This window comes from Callorhinus ursinus, unplaced genomic scaffold (genome assembly GCF_003265705.2).
Source record: "Callorhinus ursinus isolate GAN/ISIS: 27379988/994484 unplaced genomic scaffold, GSC_fseal_2.0 scaffold5, whole genome shotgun sequence".
NCBI classification, from domain to species: Eukaryota; Metazoa; Chordata; class Mammalia; order Carnivora; family Otariidae; genus Callorhinus; species Callorhinus ursinus.
In genome coordinates, this window is record NW_027397067.1 from 57,168,866 (window position 1) to 57,192,229 (window position 23,364).

The following is a 23,364-nucleotide window of genomic DNA, read 5'->3' on the forward strand; positions in this document are numbered from 1 at the left end:
TCTTTATTTATTATTGTTAGTTTCTGCTTTAAAAACGTATCTTTAGAGTTAAAAATTTGAAAACCAAGTGTAATATAGTAATTCTTTCATTTTGAAAGCTGTTTTGGCTTTACACTAATCTCAATGAGCTCTTTTGCAGATTACAATTTGATATATTTATTGAGCTATTCATTTGAACTGTGGTCAGTATTGTGGGGTGTACTAATGGGTTGTGAAGGATCTCTGTTTAAATGTACTGACTAAATAAACCAAAATGTACACAGACAATTAATTCTTTTCCCAGATATTATTTCTCCATTAAATAAATATATTTTGATGAAGACTCCTTTTTTTAACCAACTCTAATCAGAAATACAGCAAGGCTTAATTTCCGGATCCTACAAATGGTGACTTCTGGAGAAATATCCTAATAAAGAGATGAAAAAAATTCATATAAATGGAGCAAAAAAGAAAAAAAAAAGCTCATATAATTAGAGATAAAGAAGGATGTTTCCAGTTTCAATAAGTCTCAGTTTCTTACAAGAACAAGTTAAATTTTCTTAGGCATGTACTGCCAGGACTGAGAAATAAGGGGTTTATTATGATGAATTTTTACTGTGTACCACTTTGCATAAGCCTAAGAGTATTTTAAAGAACAATGGAAGAAATGAATGCAATTGTAAGCACTTCATTTGTTGTTTAGGTATAAATTTTTATTTTCATAAACTCTATTATATCACTGACACTATTGCTTGTAATAGATGTAACCCTCAAAAAAAATTAAATGCTGCAAAGTATAACCACTTTAAAAATAAATTCTGAGATTATTCCTAAAACAATTTGGAATAAAACGTTTCTGCTTTTTTGTCAAAAGTTGTTGATCTAAGGGGCTCCTGGGTGGCTCAGTCGTTAAGCAGCTGCCTTTGGCTCAGATCATGATCCCTGGGTTGGAGCTCTGCATCGGGCTCCCTGCTCTGTGGGAAGCCTGCTTTTCCCTCTCCCACTCCCCCTGCTTGTGTTCCCTCTCATGTGGTGTCTCTCTCTGTCAAATAAATAAAGATTAAATCCGGAGTAAATTCTGAGGGAGAGATTTATCTTAGATTTTACACAAAGAATATTCCACTAATGGTATATTAGTTATATAAACTTTAAAAAAAAAGTTGTTGATCTAAGTGATGAATCACTAAATCTACACCTGAAACTAATATTATACTGTATGTTAACTAACTAGAATTTAAATAAAACTTGAAAAAAATTGTTGAAACATTTCACTCATATTTTTTTCTTAGCTCTCTCAAAATAATACCATTAAAAATAACACAGCTTACATTAGTGTCCATTTTGAAACATTACTTAATAATTTTAACACAGAAATTTGTTTACACTTTGACTAAGATACAATTGATAAACAATAAACTGCACATATGTAAAAGGTGCACTTTGATGAATTTTAACATATGTGTATACCAGTGAAACCAACACCATAGTCAAGACAATGAATATACCTATCACCCCCAGAAGGTAATCATATCTATCACCCACCCTTAGCAACCATCCTTCCTTTTAGTCCAAAAAACAAATAATCTGCCTTCTGTTACTATGAATTTTAGTTTGTATTTTCTAGAATTTTATATAAGTAGATTCGTGCAAAATGTATGTTTTCTTTTTTGACTTTTTTTTGTGAGCATGATGATTTTGATTTTCATCCATATTGTTGCATGTATTTTCTAGTCTTTGTCCAGACATTTGCTTTCATTTCAACTGGACAAATGTCTAGGAGTGAAATGGTGGGATTGTATGTTAGGCATGTGTTCAAGAAACTTGCACATGATCTGATGAGCACTGGGTACACATTGGTTAATTGAATTTAAATAAAAAAAAGGAACTTGGCAAAATATTTTCAAAAGTGGTTATATTATTTTATCTTTCTACTAACAGTGTATCTTAGAAGTCCTGCTGTTCCACTTTCTGAAAGGCAATATTTTTTAATCTTCACCATTCTAGTGGACATATAGTGGTATCTCCTCACAGTTTTAATTTGCAGAGACTTAGTAACAGTGATGGTGAGCATTTTTGTCATACTTCTTAGCCATATGTATGTCTTCTTTCGTCAAGTGTCTGGTCAAATTTTTTTAACTCAATTTAAATTGGATTTTTCTATTCTATTACTCAATTCTTAAGATTCATTATATATTCTGGAGACAGGTTCCTTCTACATACATATATTTGCAAGTATTTCCTTCCAGTCTGTAGTTTGATTTCATTTTCTTAAACAGTTCCTTTGATGACCAAATGTTTTTAATTTTGATGAAGTCCAATTTATCAATTATTTTCTTCTTTAATGTCTTCTTGACTTGGGGTGCTATTATAAAATACCATAAACCGAGTGACTTAAACAACAGAAATGTTTTTCTTTCAGTTTCCGAGATTGAGATTCCAATGTCAGGGCACCAGCATAGTCAGGTGCTGGTGAGGAGTCTCATCCTGGCTTCCAGACAGCTGCCTTCTTCTCTCTGTGTGCTTACTAAGGCTTTTCTCAGTGCAAGTGCTTGGAAAGAAAGAAGAGGCTCTCCAGTGCTGCTTCTTATAAGGATACTAATCTCATTATGAGGATCTCATTCTCATGAGCTCATCTCAACCTAATTACCTCCCTAAAGCCCCATCTTCAAATACCATCATTCTGGGGTTAGGCTTTTAGCATTTAATTTTGTGAGGATTTAAATATTTTATCTATAATATATAAAATGCTTTTGGTCTTCTAAGAATATTAACCCTAAACTAAGGTAACTATACTTTACTTCTATGTTTTCTTCCAAAAGTTATATAGCTTTAGCTTTTATATTTAGGTCTATAATCCTTTCAAGTTAATTTTTGTATATGGTATAAGATCAGTGTTGAAGGTTTTTTGTTTTGGCATGGGACTATCCAATTGTTTCAGTTCTATTTTTTATACCTATTTATATAAAAAACCTCAAATAGCCAAAGCAATCTTGAAAAAAAAAACAAAGCTGGAGGTATCACAAACCCAGGTTTCAAGGTATATTACAAAGCTATAGTAATCAAAACAGTATGGTACTGGCACAAAAATAGACACATTGATCAATGGAACAGTATAGACAGCCCACAAATAAACCCACATTTATATGGTCAACTAATCTATGACAAAGAGGCAAGATTATACAATGTGGAAAGGACGGTTTTGTTTTTTTCTAATAAATGGTGCTCGGAAAACTGGACAGCTACATGCAAAAGAATGAAATTGGACCACTTTCTTATACAATACACAAAAATAAATTCAAAATGGATTAAAGACCTAAATGTGAGACCTGAGACCATAAAAATCCTAAAAGCAAACATAGCAGTAATCTCTTGGAAATTGGCCTTAGCAACATATTTATGGATATGTCTCTTAAGTCAAGAGGAACAAGGCAAAAATAAACTACTGGGAGTACACTAAAAATAAAAAGGTTTTGCACAGCAAATAAAATCATCAACAAAACAAAAAGGCAATCCATTCAATGGGAGAAGATATTTGCAAATGTTACATTTGATAAGGGGTTAATAACTCAACACCAAAACAAAACAAAACAAATAAAAAAAGAAAAGAAAGGAAAAAAGAAAAGAAAAAACAATCCCATTAAAAAATGGTAGAGCACCTAAATAGACATTTTTTTTTCCAAAGAAGATATACCGAAGGTCCACAGACACATAAGAAGATATTCAACATCAGTAATCATCAATAAAATGCAAATCAAAATCACAAAGAAGTATCATCTCACACTAGGGGCACTTGGATGGCTCTGTCAGTTAAGGGTCTGACTCTTGAGCTCAGTTTAGGTCTTGATCTCAGGGTTATGAGTTCAGGCCCTGCATTGGGCTTCATACTGGGAGTGGAGCCTAACTAAATTAAGTTAGGTGGAGCCTACTAAAAAAAATAAGATATAAATATCATCTCACATCAGTCAGAATGGCTAGTATCAAAAAGACAAGAAATAACAATACACTCCTACATTGATTGCAGCATTATTTACAATAGACAACCCAAATCAAGTGCCCCTTAATTGATGAATGAATATAAAAGATATGTATACATACATACACAGTGGAATATATCACAAGAATGGATGAGGTCCTGCCATTTGTGACAACATAGATGGACCTAGAGGGTATTATCCTAAGTGAAATCAGTCAGACAGAGAAAGACAAATACCATATGATTTTACTTACATGTAGAATCTAAAACCAAACAAAACTAACGAACAAACAAAAAACAGACAGACTCTTAAATACAGAGAACAAACTACTGGTTGCCAGAGGGAAAGTGGGTGGGGGGATGGGCTAAACAGAGGCATAAAATTCCAGTTATAAAATAAATAAGTCACAGAGATAAAAAGTACATCCTAGGGAATATAGTCCACAATATTTTAATAATGGATGGTGACAGATGGTGACACTCACTGTGGGCATTGAGCAATGTACAGAATTGCCAAATCAATATGTTCTACACCTGAAACTAATATAACATTGTACATTGATTATACTTTAATACAAAAAGAATAAAAAATATTTTACACAATTTTTTCCATTATTCCCATAAAGTTATTTCAGTGATAGCTAAGCAAGAGATATCTCAGTGTCAAATTAATCATGTCAAAAACAAAGAATTGGCACTACTTTCAAATCATCTCAATCAACCTCATAATTGTTCTGATGATTTGAAGACAAAGAAAACTGGGACCAAAACTTAGTTCATAAATGATGGCATTAAGGCACAGACACTAGGATTAATGAAGAATTTTGCCCATTATGGATGCAGACTGTTGGTAGAAATTACAGAACTCTAATATTTCTTTGTTTCATTTCCCCTAAAAAAGCAAAGAACATATTGAATATTATTTATTCAAATGTTACTTTCTATGAGTAGACACTCTCTTAGATCCATCCATAATGTTTTCCAAGCTAATTGTTGTGAAAATAAATAAATATATTTAATTCTGAAAGCACTGATTTGTAATATAGATCTTCCCCTTTTTCTATGTTGAAAGAACTCAATAGCAAAGAGATGAGAGTGTGTTAATCAGAGCTCATTTAGTTATAAGTGATAGAAATTGAACTAGCCATGGCATAAACAAGGAGAAGTTTATAGTCTTATATGATTGGATAAATCAAGGTCTAGTGTTCCCTTCAGATGGTTAGGAGTTTCAATTATGCCCACAGTACTGTTTTCCATTCTTTCCATTTGTTGATCCTGCCTTGTCTCTATTGGCAATTTATTGATATAGGGCAAAAAAAGTTGGTCCCCACTAGCACAAGTTAAATGATCCTTAAGGTTTACAATCTCAGAGGAGATTTCCTTTCAACCAGAATCTATATAAATTGCCCTGGGTCCTGAACTGATAACTGTATCAAAGGGAATTTTGATTAGTTCAGCCCAAACCTATAGTTCTATACAGAATTGGAAGAGATAAGGTTAAAGCCTACAGTAGCTCCGTTAGTAGGAAAAAATATGCAAGGGTTGCTCGGCAAGCAGAAAAACAGATTCAGACAGAGAGGGGGAAAATTCTACTCCGTGGAATTAATATATACTAGAAAAAGCTGGATTTCTTAAAAAAATAAAGTACATAGGGAATGTCAATACATTTTGAAATTATTATCTATTTCATAACTTAGAAAACAGTCTAACAAAATATAAAAACAACTTTAATCCAAGAAGAGATATGAAGAGAGTTATAGCCAAAGAAAACAATTAAATATTTTTACCTTTAAGTAAAAAATGTCCAAATGATTTTATAGTTAAGTTCTCTCTTACTCTCAAACGTATGTTATTCAGACTATTCCAGAGCATTGACAAACTCCCTGACACAGTCTGTGAAACTCCCATATCATAAAACTAGCATAAAAAGAAACGATAGTCTAATTCATGCATTTGATTAGATGCAAAAGTTGTAATCAAATTATTAGTAAATTGAATCTGAGAGTGTATTAAAAGTTCAGAAACCATGCTCAAGAAGATTTTATGCAGGAATAGTAGTTTATTCCAGCATCAGGAAACCTATGAACACAGTTTAAGGAGTGACGTAGTTCAATATGCACTTGTGTCAATGAATGGAGAAAAGTGACTTTATCAGCTATTCTTAATAAAAACTCAGAATAAAATAGGACTGAGAAGGAACTATGCAGATTTGGTAAAAAAAAATGACTCTTTTCTACATATCTGTGTCAAATATCATGTGAAATGTTGAAATACCAAAGTCCATTTTCATCCAAAGAAGAACGGGACAGAAATGCTAGCTCTCTTACTATAATTTAATATAGTTTTGGGAATTCCAATCTGTTCCTGCAGTAGACCTCTGGCAACAATGTTGTTACTACTTTGGGGATAAACACAGATATGCTAAGGAACCTGGAGGGAATGAAGGGAAGCACCTGAGTCTCAAATGGCAATGTAAAGCAGTCATCCAACATCAGATCTACTCTTCTCCCAGACATGTCAGGTGAGAATAATAAACCATATTTATGACAGTATTAGTGGGGTTTCTTATAATTTGCTCATAGTGCCTTCCCACAGTTAAAATGCCTAATTATCAAAGAATTAAATTAATAAGCATTAATTAATATAGCTAAACACTACACAGATATACAAAAATCAACTATTCTTTATAATAGAAATATAATAATAAAAATAAAAAACAGTTCTTTCTAATCAGTTATAAATCCTACTACAATCCACCAAAAAAGTAGGAACGAGTTAGAAATAAAGCTATCATGAATGAAAAAGAGACTGCACTAAATAAGAAAAACCCATAAAATTTAAATCTGAGAAGACAAAAGATGACATGAGAAGACATTACATATTTATACTAATATAGACCAAAGCAATATATAAAATTGATGCAATTCTAATAAAAATTCACAACTAATTCAGCAAAAGTATTTTACAATGTAGATGGAAGTTAAGTGTACAAGAATTGTCATGGAAATTTGAAATAGAAAAATCATAGCAGGAAACTCTTCCCACAAAATATTTTAAAAAGAAAACCTTAAAACTAGTGAAATTGAAGCAGTCTGGTTTGAGCAGAAAAAAATAGTTAAATGCATCCAGGCATATATAAAAACCTTTTATGTGATAAACACGACATTTCAATTCTGTGGGAAAATGTCCTAATTAATAACATAGTTGGCAAAATTGTCTTTACATCTAAAAGAAAATACCCAGTCAAAATACATAAATTCCAGATGAATTAAAGTTTGAAATGTTATATATATATATAAACTTTAATAAAATATTATATTTATATATTATATTCATTATATTTATATTTAATATATTATTTATAAATTATTCATAAATCTATATTATTTATTAAATATTTTAAAGATGCACAACACAAATACAAGAAGAAATGCCATAAATAAAAGGAATGATAAATTTGATAGAACAAAGAAACCAAAAACTTGGTATTATTTCAATTTCATAGAATCAAAATAGACTGAAAGAAAATATTTGCAGTGTATGAACAAACTAAGGGATATACCCTTTATGTGCCCCAAATGCCTACAACTTGTTATGAGTACAAAGACTAAGCAAGAATGGGCTAACTTAATGTGTATATCCATAAGGATATACTAGGTTATGCTGGACTAACAAATTAACCCAGAGATTCTAGAGGTTTAACAAAACCGTTTATATTTTGCTCATGCCACTTATTTTTTTAAAGATTTATTTATCTATTCGAGAGAGAGAGAGTACACACACTCGCAAGTGGGGGAGGGGCAGAGGAAGAGGGAGAAAGAAACTCAAGCGGGGGCTGGATCTCACCACCCTGAGATCATGACCTGAGCGGAAACCAAGAGGCAGGCTTAACCAGCTGACCTACCCAGGCACCTCACGCTCATGCTACTTATGCTGTGTAGTTTGGGAGATGGGGTGGGGTGGGGACCGCTATGCTCCATACTCCCTCAGGAACACAAATTGAAGAAAGCAACATCAATTTGTAGCTGTATACCTGGAAGATATTGCCTTCTTTTTCCTTTTGAGAGAGAACACCAATGTAATTCAATGCTTTGGCCTGGAAGTGACTACAGTCACATTTATATTTTAGTCATCACATGGCCACATTTCACTTCAAGAGGACAGTAAAGTATAATTCTCTGTTGACCCCGAATTAGGGGAAAAGTAGATAAATCGTGACCATTAATAATGCCTTCCAAAGAGCATGAAGCTGAAAAATTTCAAAGAGGATGAAGTCCAAGTGGCTAATAAATCTATGACAAGATGATCAACAACCTTGTAGCTATTAAATTCAATAATACCGCATTTATAACATGTCAGATTGGCAAACACCTAACAGATTAGTAGTATTCCTCTTTAGCTTGTAGGGAAAAGCCTCCTTTTTACACTTCTGGGAAAGGGAAAATATAAAATTTAGGAAATAATTATTCAAGATGCATTACTTATTTAAATGTCCATACTATTTTCAAAATCTGTTTCCTTAGTAAAAAAAGAGAAGAAGAAGAAAATGTATGGATACTTGTACAAGAATATGTATTTCAACATTTTAATATCATGATAAAGACAATGACCCAAATGACTATTGATTCATGTTTAATTACAGTGTGTACATTTTGTGGGCTATCGTATAGTCATTAGATGAAGGCCACCTATCCAAATTGACTGGAAAAACAGTTATGATATAATGAAAAGCAGATGGAAAGTAATACGTACAGTATACCAAAATAAAGGTAAAAGAAGAGAAAGAGAGAGAAAACAGTGGGAGAAAAAGGGAAGAAAAATATGCTCTTATAAACATAAAAATATAAAATCTATATGCCTGAATTATTGGTTAAGATTTTTCTGTATAAATTAAATTATCATCAGAAGCTATCTATGAAATGTTCTAATTAAGCTCCCAAAACATTATTTGATAGGTTAAATAAAATGACACCTCCAGCATTAAATATGCATTTTCAAGAAGATAAGTTTTTTGTTTGTTTTTATTAAATGTGAACTTCAGTTTGGGTTAAACACTTGTCTGATGATTGTTATTATTTTCAAATCTTTGGTATCAATCCATCTCATCTCTGGCATATGCCCTTATTAGTAAAAACTTCATTTGACAAATAATGGAATTTCTATTCCTCAGTTCCACAAGGCAAGAAAGGGAATGTCAGTTCACTTTAAACCATAAAAATTAATGATTCTAAATGTTTAAATAAAATAATCATCTTTCATGAAAATGTTCCACTTCAAAATTTTAGGTCATCCCATAAAAGCAGATGACTTCATCAAAATTTTAAATTCTGGCCATGTACTCTAGTTGAGAGTTATTTTAATATTTAAATATCTAAATAAATTTAAATTTAAGCTAAGATTTATATAAATAATATGTTTCTAAAAGGCAGCAGTCTTAAAACATAGAGTTCACAGTCATAGCTTAATTTTGCCACACACTAGCCATGTGATCTCGAACGAATTACCTAATTTGCTCTGCCTCAATTTCTTCATCCATACAATACCCATACAATAGGGCTAATATTACCTACCTTACAGGTTTGCTGCGGTTGATTAAATGAAATGATGCATGTGTTTAAAACAGTACATGAGGACTCAACAAGTGCTATTAACACTATATTGTTGAGAATGCACTCCATCACACAACTGAAAATCAGTCAAATAATTACAATATCTGATTTCTGGAAGCAGCAGATGATGTCACTTTCAGAACTCTATGAAAGCTGGAGATTTTTCTTTATATGCTTCTGCCATGGACTTTAAGCTCTCTTACCAAATATTTCTAAAGAATATAAAGTTACCATATGGAAATAAAAATGTACAGACATTTGAAATCAGGTAGCTTTTGTTGTGTATATGTGTTTTTTATGTGTGGCTGATGGGACAATAGGAGCTCAGTAGTTTAACTCAATCTTGTGGTGCCTTCCTATTTTTTTACCCTGATCAGGGTCTTCAACTTGTCTTTAGGCTTTAAGGTTTCTGCTTCCCCAAAACACTTAACATCTATATAGGATGTAATATTGTATAATAGAGAGCATCATGAAGTCAACAAACTTAGAGTCTCATCTAGGCTCTGCAGTAAGTTAATGATCTGATACTCATGTCCATTCACTCACACATTCCACAAATATTTATCGAATGGTTATTATGTGTTAGGCATTGAGCTGGGTACTGAGAATTACAACAGTAAACAAAACAGACCAACTTCTTATCATCATAGTGCTTACACCCTAGTTGGTTTTCAGATCTGTTAAATTGAGTTAAAATTGATACCTCTCAGAGTTCTAATGAGATATAATGAATTAATGCAGGTAAAGTGATTGCAATATACAAAGTTCTTGGTAATTATTAATTATCATTTTAATGTTGCTTAGGTTTTCTCAGATGAAGATGAAAATACATTAAAAAAATTGTGCAGTGTTAATGGATGCTAATAGAACCAGTGGAAAAAACTATCTTCCTTTCTGGTTAATACGCATTTGAAATAATGACAATATAAAACAAGAAAAAAATGTAATGTTTCTAAGGCTAATGGAGCAGGATAAATAGCTAGGTTATTCTTCCCTTTTAGCAGGAACACCTAGTGTCATATCTTGAATCATAACTTTGGCAAACTCATAAATCTCCTACAGAGCAGATTAGCTGTGATTTGTTATACCCCAATATGGACATCACTGGTTTTAACAAGTAAGGAATATCATTAAACTTCTTAAGATTACAGTGGTAATTTATTCATTTCTGCTTTTGCACACAGTAATCAGCATACTTTCATGTACATAATAAATATTAAATGAATTTTAATTGAATAAGAATGAATTACATTTATAATAAAGAACTATTTTCTTGATTTGCAACATTTGTTGCCTCTTTATAGTTTAAGATAGTTACTGTCCAAATTCTATAGAATAAAACACTGATAGTTCCAAAGATTAAAGCTGAAGTTCTAAAGATAATGACAACTTAATTAGGCAATTATGTATCATTTTATATTCATAGATACATTTTTGGTCTCTCAATCAATAGTATGGTCTTAAAAAAAAAAAAGAAAGGTCATTTTCAAACTGAGTTTTTTGGAGCCCTAAGGTTTCCCTATACTCAGATGGAATGAGGGGCAGTCTGACCATTGGGGGATGCCAATCCTCCTTCCTGACCTTCCATCAGAGCAGCCCAGCTTTTAAATTTTTTTTTCTATTTTGGGTTTCTAAACAGGAGATTTCATTTGAAAACTTATTTTCTTTTAAAGAAAGTTTCAAAAGCATGGTCCTAGGCAATTAGCAAAACACAATTTAAGAATTAAAATACATTGTAAAAAAGAAACTCTAGTTACATAATTTAGTTGCTACCTTTAAAATTAAAAAAAATAAAATATACCAAAAAATACATATTTAATTTACAGGAGATTTACAGTCAGTGCTATCTCATGCAAAATCTACAGATGACAAAAAGAAGATATCTTTAGATAAAATCTGGGAAGGTTTTTTAGCAGGTGTTCCATTTAGAACCAACACACTACTTAACAGAGAGCATGGTAATTATGAAAATTATTTTTAGTAGGCAAAGTTGCTAAAGCTATCTGCACATCAAAATTTGAAACTTCTCAAAATGAACCCTGCTTCAACTCTGAGTTCAGGTTTTAAATTACGGAGAATGCAAAAATACGATTTTCACAGTAGGAAAAAAAATCATGGTAAACTAAATTTTTAAGGACATACTTTTCCCTATATTATATCACATTATACATGTTAAATCATTTGTTCAGCTTTACTAATCACTTATCATGACATAGCAAAGGGTTGCTAATGGAAATATGAAGATAGATATGACATATTTCCATCTGGTAATATAGTATATATCTGACACAGGTCTTATACAGCAGAGAAAGTGTTATTTTGTGATGAGTGGAGTTAAGAAAGTCTTCACAGAAGAAATATTTGAATTTTGTCCTGAAGGATGAGTGATGTGATGCTATTTAAATAAGAATAGAGAATCCAGAGGAATTGTCTGAATGTCCAGAGAGGAGAGTTATGAAACAATTTGCTGGGATGGAGAATTACAGAAAATTCGATAAAATTGTACTGTAGAAAGAAAAAGGGTGAAGAAAGCTGGAAGATAAGACGAATCAAGGCTGTGGACCTTATCTCTAAGCAATGAAAAGTATGGAAACACCTACAGCAGAAGTGTAATATGACATTTTTCTGCTGCTGGAGAGCACCATTCACAGTGTGGACCTTGGATTAGAATAGATTGAAGGGAGGGAGAAGAATAAGGGCATCATTCACTAAGAATCGCCTATGTTGGTTTCAACTATCTCATCTCTGTAGATATTTGTGCTTAAATAGTTGGGTATGTTTTTCTCTGTCACTATATCATGATTTCCCTGAGAGATAATATCTGGCTCTTCTTCCTATATTCAACAATTCATTCAGAAGCCAGCACATAGCAGATCCTTAGGATTTTTTTTTAATTATTTGTTGAAAACTGAGCAGAAAGAAAACAAAATAATGTTTAATTGTGTTACTTTACCATGTACTTCAGCTCTTGAACTGCAGCAGAGTGGAGAGCTTTGTGAATATTGATAGAACTCCCCTACTGCTCCGACATGTCCATGAGCTTTATTATAACTGTGTTCTTTGTTGAAGCTTTATCATTAATGATTAATATAGTTTCTAAGGTTTAAACAACTGTAGGTTCTCTGACAGGTAATCTTCACAGGGTGAAGAAAATAATAAAACCAAGAGGAATATAAGGATGACAGTTTCCTTTAGCCATTTAGAGTGGAAATTTTTTTTTAAAATCAACACAACAAAACATAGATACTTTCAACAAAAGCTGACTATTCTTTAAATGTAATTTTGTTTTATTTACTGAGGATAGATGTGGGTTTTTAAATGGAGGAGGGGCATATTTAAAATGATAATCAGGGTAACCTTTTTATTTTTTTAACTGACATTTATACAGATTTCCTGAACTATTCAAATTAATATAGCGCCAAATTTAGTCACAAGTTAAAAGCACAGGATGCCTGTGTTCTGTCTCCCTGACAACATCATGCATTCAGTTCCATGTGTCCAGATACAAAGGCATGGCAAGCCAATGTTTGGAAAAGGAAACTGATTAAAAATTATTATTATGTAAGTAAGAGAATTTTACACAGCTGTTGTTGAAATTGAGAAGATAGAGAATAATGAGTTTTACCACAACAGAAATGATAAAATCAAGCCACATAATCTTCTGATGGTTTCTTATACATTTTCATCTCTTAAGGTATAGATTTCAATTGAATTTATTAACATTTACTATTTTTTTCAGTCAGAATTCTATATTCATATATATACAGTGTATATATATTCATATATATAGTGTGTACATATTCATATATATGTACACTTATGTACACACACACTATATATGTGTGAGCATATATTTATAAATAGTGTGTGTGTATATCTCCTTTGTCTCTATTTGAGTTTAATCACAGTTCATCATATGTCAAGGATATTTATGATTTTATAACACTTGCCTCTATCTCTTATAAATGGAACTAAAACAAAATATTTTGTTGTGCACAGGTAATTAACATCAGTCTGCATCACTACCAACACTGGGTGGGCAGTAGCAATTTAGCACATCTGTGGTCTATGACTTACATAGGAATTGATAATTTGAACACCAAAACCATGTATTTGATCTGAGAGAATAACTGGTCGATCCCTCCAACCCCCTCAAAAAATGGTACCTTGGATTCTTGGAGGAATTAAGTCCTTTACTTTAAGTATTAAATAATTAGTATATTATTTTTGCCAGGCAAATTGTATAAAGTATATAAAATTACATTGTCTATTCTGGGAAAGGCTAGGAGTCCAGAGTGACTAATACATAGGGATAGTACAGTGGACTGGGGAAGAAATGAGGAGTGCAAAATAGACACATTGTAAGGGGGAAAGAAAGGTAGGTCTATGTTTATTCAAAGAGAGTGAAATCAACATTTATAGTTAATTGAAAAAGAGGAGTATTTTGTTAGAATATATTCTTGCTTGTGTTTTGGGAAACTTTTATTTCATAGATGCAATTAAACTTGAATTTAAAAGTATTCTCTGGTGGTATTAAGATAACATATTTCCCATAGTAGCAATTCATCATTACCTTTGTAGTTAACCTTGAAGCCAACAGATCCGACACTTTCATCTGTTTGAAGGTGCAGCCACATTTGGCTACTCATGCTCACTATCAAGTCTGGCACAAAGCTTCCAGTCAGCCTAAAAAAGAGATGGACGGAGAAGAGAGAAATGGGCTATTAAAACACTCTCTGAATGCAAATTATGAGACAGAACTGTTTCTCAATACTTTCTTGGCTAGAAAAAAAACAACTGTCAGATAAACTTGCAAGACTATGCATTGATGTAATAGAACAAACAGCACAATTTAGTGATAAAGATTTATTATAAGTAAGTACCATTTCGTATGTTTAACTAGGTTAGGTCTTTCATAACCCTCAGGCAAGATACTAAATTTTAGACTATCCGTGAATCTTATACTTCTTTTTGAACTGAAAAGAAAAGAGGATCTAAAATATCTTTAATTTTTTTAAACACCAGGAATGCTCTTCATTTTAACCTTTCAAGTTTTGCAGAACTTTGTTCTAAAGAAATATTGTGAAAAATATTTAAGCACTGTGCAAAACAATAAAATGGCAAGGCATATAGTATATCCCTTTGCAGTACTGATATCAGACTACATATGTCATTTTTTTACTGCAAATAATTTTATCTTAAAGAACATGCTGCTAATTTGATGTAGCATCACTGAATCTATGCATTAATAATCTCATTCAGTAATGCTCAATTTTATAACTGTAAAAAGGGAAATTACCTTATGTTTCCTCTACCATTAATTATGTTACAGTCACATACTTGAACCAAAGCCAAGGGTCATAAAAAGGAGGAAAGCAAATGAGTAAATAAGACCTTGGGGGGAAAAGTGTCAAGAATAGGAAGAGGAAAAATAAATGGACTCACTGCTGAGTAAAATATCCATAGTGTTAGGAAAGTCTAAGTTATATACTAAAAAGATAGGTTTTTAAAAAGGGGAATGCCTAAGTGTTTATGTACGGTATTGCTAAAACCATGAGGATTGCTGAGAAATTACGTGAAGAGAGAACGTATAAAGTTTTCTTCTGTAATAAAATGGGCACCTTAAAGAGAGCAGGTTTTTGGATGGAGGCTACACTACGATTAAACCGGCAGAGGGCAGCACCGATGCCCGTATCCTCGAAGTGACCCGGCAGCAAAATGCTTTGCTCATTATCCAGCCACCAAAAGGGTAAAATATCATCAGCGGACTGCGTTAAATATAGCTGTGTCACCAGTGTCCAGTGTTACAGAATTTATGGGAATCTATTGCAAATAAACCCACTTAAATATTATGAGCTAATTATGGGATTATATGTGATACTGAGGAACACCGTGAAATATAAAATACTATATTATGGAATTTTAAACTATATTCATTGTCTTCCTGCCAAATCAAATTTAAAATTATTATAATACAAAAGATATATGTACATACATTCTCCTTTGCAATATAGGTGTATATTTGTCCTATGTATACATATCTGTGGGTACACACACACACACACACACACACACACACACACACACCTACCATTTGGAAAGATCTTTCAAAGAAATTTTGTGGCATATGAACTTTCAATTTTCAAATTGGTGAGTTCATAAGTACTACTCTTTTGAGCTCTAGTAGCAAGACAGGTTTATGGGCAAGAGTGAGAGCTCAAGCTCAGAGACATGACAGAAAGCAAAATGATTTCATTATGAAGTGGGCATGAAAGCTTAATACTACAGGATATACATCAGATACACCATATCAAATATGCCAACAATCTGCCTCACACTAACTATTAAAAGTTAGTGTTTTCAGGAGAGGATTGCATAATTGCTCCTTCTTATGTTCTCTTATTTCCTTTTCAGTCCTGAACTTTTACCACCCTAAACCATGATACCGTCATCGGTTCATAAAGAACAGCTAACACATACAGGCTAAATCGTTCCCTCGCTAACTTGATTCCACATTGGATGGTGTAAGGGTAAATACAAGTCTGAAAAATAATGATAATTAAGTTAAAATTTTCCCTGATGCCACAAGGGGAAGAGAAAACCCCCTTCTCTTTAGCATTTCCTTTAGAATACTTGAAATTATAAATGACATCTGTTTATTTCAATTATATAAAAATCTTTTAAATTAAATAAGCCTCTTGCCAGTGTTGCATCCTGTGAATGTCTTTCTTGGAGGCCTGGGTGCCATTTCTTTGAAATGTGAACATCAAGGAGGACATTGTCCTGTCCCCCCGTTTTTGTGGGAATTTAAGCTTTAGGCATGTAGATCCATGATGTAACTTCCTGCCCATCATAAAGATAGGAGTTTTATTTAAAATATTTATGGATAAGGGCAATTAACATGCAGGTAAGGGACTGTATCTGCCTGACTTTATAAAAGGGTGCGATTTATTTATTTGCAGTCTCCTTGGTGGGTAGCCTATGATACACATCATAGTCTGTTTTAATGCTTATTCACTATTAAAAGTAGGTTGACAGGTGATTCTACTTTTAATTATATTTCTCCAACAACTTGGTGATGAGAATAGGATACAAATGGCAATTCTTGAATTAAATGGACCGGCTAAAAGTGTTATGGTCACCAACAATCTAATAAGAGATAGTGGATTATAAAGTCTTTCTTCTAGGACTCTGCTTTTTTGAAATACTACCTGGGTGAACCACTCTCTCAAATTCAAGATTTTATTATTTAGTAAGCCAGCATAAATTGGGCTCTAAAATCCCATCAAGATCATGATTAGGTTTGATGGTGAAAAATATGGGAAGCCTGCAGTTCTTTCTCTTAAACATGTAATATCTCTCTGTCATATTAGGAATACTCAGGAGAATCTAGTCTTTCGGGATTTTTGCACATTCTAGGAGGGCCTAATTCCAAGCAAATTAAATACCTGTATTTATTGGATGTAGGTCATTCTAAGAGGAAAGTTAAAAATGATTTGGATAGAGAAAAGACTGGGAAGAATGGGAGAAAATGTGAGAATTCAAGGGACTTTCTTTTTCACAGAGGGCCTGTCTTCTTTTCTCCTGCTGTCTCCCCACCTTCTGCCTCTCCTGTCTCTTTATTCTTTAAATTTATAGCCCCACACTTGGGGATGTGTACTAGCTACTGTGTGGAATTCTGCAGCCAACAGATTTTGCTCATTTGATGGAGCAAGCATTTGGGGGACCAGAAGGTCACCTAGCACACCAAAGATTAGCTACCATCCTCCACAACTGTGGAAGAACTAAGGAACTGTGGAAGACCCACTGAAAGAGACTGCTCACAGCCTTTCCTCTAAAGGTGACCTGGGAGAAACTACAGTGTTACAAACAGAAGACAGGTGAATCCCCTATTATTTTCCATCAACACTGTGTTGTTACTTTTTTAGGATTTAGAAGCATGGATCCAGGGGTGGACCAAAAGCATCTCTTGGTTCTATTCTATCCATCTTTGTCTTGGCTTCTCTTGTTGGTTATCCAAGCTGAAATTAAGGAAAAGGGAGTAGAAATTAAAGAAAAGGCAAGGATGACTATTACTCAAGTTTTAGCAGTAATTACTCAGTTTGGGGACAATCTGAACAAATATGAAGAAGAAAATAAGAAGTTAAAAACTGCAGGTTAACTGTTCAGTTAAGACTATTTACTAAAGAAAATCATCACTATAGTGGTGAAGAATCTGTGAAGAGAACTGAAGAGAAAACAGTTATTTTATTATTGCAAGAGGCTGCAATACTGGAAGAGGAATTGGAGAAAAAAAGACTCCAAAGGATGTAGAAATTGCAGAAATAGGAATCAGGAATGTCCAGGAGGCTAAGAAATACCCGGCAAAATGGTTTAAAATTGACAGACTGAGGAAATCTCAGCGGTAGGAACTGGTGAAATGTATGTTTCAATAACTTTCCCTTCGGCTAACATATCATTGCTTTTTCTGGTAGATAGTAGTGTTATTTATTCTGAAATTTCCCCCAGAAATTCCTCATTTTCCATCTGGTGATAGATCAATAGAGGTCATTGGTAGTTTGAATCAGCTTTATGCTTCTTTCTTTCCTATTGTGGTTCTAACCTGAATAGATCCTGTGACTGAGGAACACATTTTCTTAATTTTTCCTGATTGTCCTGTAAGCCTATTGGGGAGAGATCTCTTGTGCAAATTAAGACTACCATATTGTATATTCCATTTGGAGTGTCTGTGAATTGCCCTTGGAAAAAGCATCTGGTTTGGTTACTGTGTGCCTTCTGAAAGAAAAGGGATATAGTAGGGAATAGCAGGCCTATACCACGCTGGAAAAGTACCCTGAACAAATCAATGTATTACTTTGGCCCCAAGGAATAACAACACTGGTTTAATCTGAGATATAGAACCAATAGAAATCATTTATCAGAAGTGTAAGTAATATGTCAAGCAATACCCTTTGTTGACGGCTCAATTAGAAGGAAAAAAACAGTTGTAAAAAAATTAGAAAAACAAAGGATAATTATAAAAAGAAAGGGCACTCACCCTATAATATTAATACTGCCAAATTCCCAATAAAGAAGTGAAGTAAATATGATAAAATGGTTGACCTTTGTACAAGATCTTTAGGAAATAAAATTGTTCCATTAATACCTGTAGTTCCTAACACCAGAACTATTAATAACTTTGGTACCATCCTCTGCAAGGTTTTTCTCCAATCTATCTATTTCTGTTGTTTTTTTTTTTTTTTTTCCTAGTTCCCCTCATGGACAAGTCTAAATCTTGTTTACTTTTACTTATGAAGGAGTCCAATATTAATGGCAAAAAAAAAAAAATTACCTCAAGGGTTTCAGTACTCTCCTACTATTTCTCCAGTCATTTACAGGAAAACTTAGAGAAAGCTCTCCCACCAGAAGGATCCATAGGTATTCAATATATGAATGGTTTGCTGGTAGAATCAGAAACTGAAAAGCCAAGCAGGGCTGATGCTTTGCCTTTGTTACAATTCCCTCCGTTCACAAGGGCACAAGGCCTCACGAGATAAACTGCACTACTGCCTAACTGAGGTAAAATATTCAGGGTATCTGTGGATGCTGAAGGCCCCCAAAAGGATACAATATAGGAGTCAGCCCATTTTGCAAATGAAATACCTTGTTAAATAAAAACAATTTAGCCAATTTGGGAGACTAGGAGGATATTGTAGACAATGGATTCTAACCTTTGCAGAGGGGGCAAAACCTCTGATAGAGCAATTGTGTGATGATCGCTTAGTATCGTCTCAGCGTTGGGGGATTCTGAATTTTGAAAAGCCTTTCTAATTGTGTTGTCATCAAAATAAGGGCGCCACTTTTGGAGTTTTAACTCAAAAGCAGGGATTAGACCACACTTTAATAATGTATTTCTCAGTGCTTCTGGAGGCCAGGGCACTGGGATACTGAGACTCTGTAGCAGCAGCAGACTTTTAAAAAGGCTCAGGTCCTTATATTGAGTCACTTGACTTATTTCCATGCCCCATGTGCTGTGACAGCTATCTCACAAGTAAGGTTCCAAATCCGTGGGTATGCCATCAGACTAGTTATAAATGGTCATTAAAAAAAAAAAAAATACTGTTAGGAAATGCAATCTCTTAGATCCTGATTTTTGTTTTTGTTTTTGTTTTGTTTTGTTTTTACCAGATCCTAATCAATTAGATGATCACAACTGTTCAATGGTAATAGAGGAAGACACCAGGCCCTGACTTGGTTTGTCTGATATTCTTGTTCATAATATTTGCAAATGGGTCACGTACTCAGGATAAAGGTGGCCAACGTAAGGCTTTGCATGGTACACTGACTTCTTACAAAATTTTGGAAGTTTCTATTTCGCCTTGAGCTAAGGTTGGCACAAGCAGCCTCATCAATAGCAATCACAAGAATTGCACCCCCATATAATATGTGTTTATTGCCTGTCATGCAACAGAACAAATTTGGAAAAAAAAAAACACAGAAAATCCTATACTTTGAGGGGAAATGAAGTATCTCATGTAAAATTGATAGCTGACTTGTTAAAGGCTGTACAACTGCCTGCTCAGATCAGTAACATCTTGTAGAGCTCACACAGGCAGAAATGAAAGCTTCTGAGGGCAATGATTTTGCTGACAGAGCTTCAAAAGCCACTATTAAATGTGGCAAGATTTCAAACTTAGAAGTCTCGCATTCAATAAAAACAAGCAATTTTTGTTAATTTCCAAAATATGCTTCACACACAAAAAATGTAAAAATGGATTAGAAAAGGAGCTAAAAGTAATTTGACTGAACTATAGGAATGATCTGACAAAAACATTCTTATGCCACAGTCCTTATTTCTTGGTTAGCAATGCTGTGTCATCAATATAATCACCTAAGTCAAAAAGGGATTTTTAAAGGCACTAGACTCTTACCACATATACTTAAAAGATGAACTTATTCACAACATATTAAAGAGATGAAAAATTTGCCAGCAGAATTCTTTACAGGCCACTCCCCAGGTCTGTGTAGGCAGTTCTCCCCAACCAACTTCTCTAGAATTTTTGGTGGCATTTGGATTTCATATAATTATTTCCTGCAGAATGTAAGAGATTTTGTCTAGTTATGGTATTATGATATCTGGATGGTCTGAATAAGTTGTTTCTCTCTTCAGATGCCAGTGCTCAAGCAGTGGTAAAGTCTCTCTTCATACAAACATTTTCCACTTTGGGAATACTAGAGCATAATGAATCGGAGAGAGGAAGTTATCTGATTTCTACTGCCATCCAGGAACGATGCAAATATTTACATATTCCTATAAGATCAATCAAACGCATTTGCTAAAATTCAGCAATATACTAGATTAAAATGGCCTAGAACTTTACTGTTAGCTTTGTGAAAAATTAGAGCAACCTCTGCAAGCAAGCATAATATTTTTCCCTTTGAACTTATATTTGGCAGGCTTATGAATTTGGGTCAGAGATCATGTCCCGTACCCAATTTAACTGAATGCTCTCATAAACATGTTCAATACTTCAAAGGGCTTCTTTCTTCCCCAGAAGTCCTGAGACATAAAGTTATAAGGTAAAGGACCTTGAAAGACCCACCAGAACAAGTCTGCTACCTCTATTGACCAGGAGAGTCTGTCTACCTAAAACTGTTGTAGAAGAAAGATAGGCTCTTCCTGTGCTGGAAGGACTCTTTCAAATGCTGCTGATCACCCATACAACTATCAAAGTGAAAAAAGAAAACCAAGGGAGACCCAGGCTTGCCAAGAGAGGCCAGCAGCACGTAAAGGGCTAGGCAGTGGTTCTCACAAAGGACTTTAAAATTAAAATTCTCGAGCAACTGATGATGGCCCTGAACTCAACTGAAAAAAGGTATTCTAGCTAATGTATGATTTTCATGGATTACCTTACTGTATTATTCACAGCAGTGTTATTTCAATATCTTTTAAAAATCATATTTTATTATGGACAAAAACATGCTATCTGTTAAACTATATTTTTCTTTCCGTACTCCCAGTAATATGTCCCACAATCACTATTCCCAGACATCTCAAAATTGTATTCCCAGTGGCCAAGACAGCTTTAACGTTCCCCTGAGCTTGACTAAACTTTAGAGTGTCTTTTTCCTGACTACAGGCTCCTATTCTACTTTTTTTTTTTAGAGCCTTTACTTTAGAAAACTTGGAATTGTACGTCTTTTCTCTACACTTCAAGAAGCAACTTTTCTACAACCCAAGAATGTGTTTCTCAAGGAGCTGGGAGCCAACCCTCTGAAATATAATCATGAAACGAGTTAGCACTCTGATCTTTCTGTCTGCTCAACTTTGATCAGCATCTATTAGCAGACACAGGTGACCTATTTACATCAATTAATCTCCCACCTACTGTTCTCCAGTACTTTCCCTCTAGTTCACCCCAGCTCGTAAAACCCACCCCATCTTTTATTTCAGAAGAGTTGAGTTTAATTCCTCTTCCTTACTGTAATGGCACTGACTCCTATTTCAATAGTCTTGGTCTCTATTGCAGTAGAAGTCAATAGTCTTGAATAAAGTCTTCCCTAATTGTTTAACTAGCCTAGCATAATTTTTCTCTTACACCAGTAGACACATGATCTGCACTTCTCAGTCCAGCAATCTAATTATTGGCAGAGCAAAAAGTGCAATTATCTTCTTACTAATTTTTAATAATACCAGAGTAAAGTAAATAATACCCATCCTGATACTCACTTTCTAATTTTGACATAAAAAAACAGTTTTGTTAACTTGTTTGGTAGGATGCTGCAGAATGAAAAGCATTTAATTAGAAGACAAACAGAAATCTGGTTTTTACAAACTAAGTTGCAGAAGACAGATTTAATGCCACTTGATTAACTTTGAAATAACAAGTTCTCTCCAGTCCAAGTGTAGATAAATAAAAGTAAATGTCTATTATCCACAGAGATTTAATTTACTGTTATAATAATATAAATATTGATTTTGACCCACACAAAACATGTCCCTTAGGCTGGGTTTGTCCCCAAGACTTAAAATAATTAGAGTCATGTATTATTAAACACTGGAAGTCCAATATGTACCCTTCAACAGTTGCTTCATAATAGTACTAGATAACGGTACCGAGTATCTTTGTGTTTGCATCTAGGGAAAATTATTTGGAAAGATGGAATAATTACCGAAGAGCCTAGATTATCTTCTGAATGTAATGTCGCTCATGTAATTGATGAGAACTTAGGAGAAATTTACTGGGACTCTCAAGAAATAAACTCTTACTGAAAAAATTAGATTCAGGCTCCAGGGTGAGGCTACTCCTTAGGCTTGGTTTGGTAAGATTTTGTAAGGAGCTATAAAATAATACAATAGACAGTGAATCATTTGAATATGTAAGCAATATAGACAACATAGCAATTTGTAAAACTAATGTATGATGAAAGAGAATATTTGACCATTGCTATTCAATAATTTGCTTTACCCATTCACCATTGGTACAACATATTTAAAGGTTATTCCTCCAAGGCTAATATTGTACTGAAATTTTAAATTCATCCTATTGTATTCCTGATAATTGCTTTGCTTTGTATTTTACTGTGAATTTGCTGTATATTTAGATGACTGCAAACTGCCCAGAGGAAAGTAGAAACAGCAACAGAGATGATTATAAAATTGTAGTTTTATTATAAAGTAGTCACATAAAGAAAAATTATAAGTGCCAATACAAATTAAGAAAAAAGTTTCAAATTGTCCTTGGTTCCAAAAGGGAAAGAAAACTTTCCTACTTTTCCATTTCTTTTTATCATTTCCTTTAGAAAACTTAGAATTAAAAATAC

The 23,364-nt window shown here is 33.6% G+C and overlaps 1 protein-coding gene across 5 annotated transcripts in view; it reads right to left on the reverse strand.

The window, feature by feature from the left end:
• Positions 1-23,364, reverse strand: part of CSMD3 (CUB and Sushi multiple domains 3) — a 1,170,304-nt gene that overhangs the window by 536,141 nt on the left and 610,799 nt on the right. For all 5 annotated transcript variants that reach the window (XM_025871014.2, XM_073893120.1, XM_073893119.1 and 2 more), the window contains one exon: positions 14,135-14,247. In XM_025871014.2, coding sequence (XP_025726799.1) covers positions 14,135-14,247 — 113 coding nt within the window. The remainder of the gene's footprint in view (positions 1-14,134; positions 14,248-23,364) is intronic.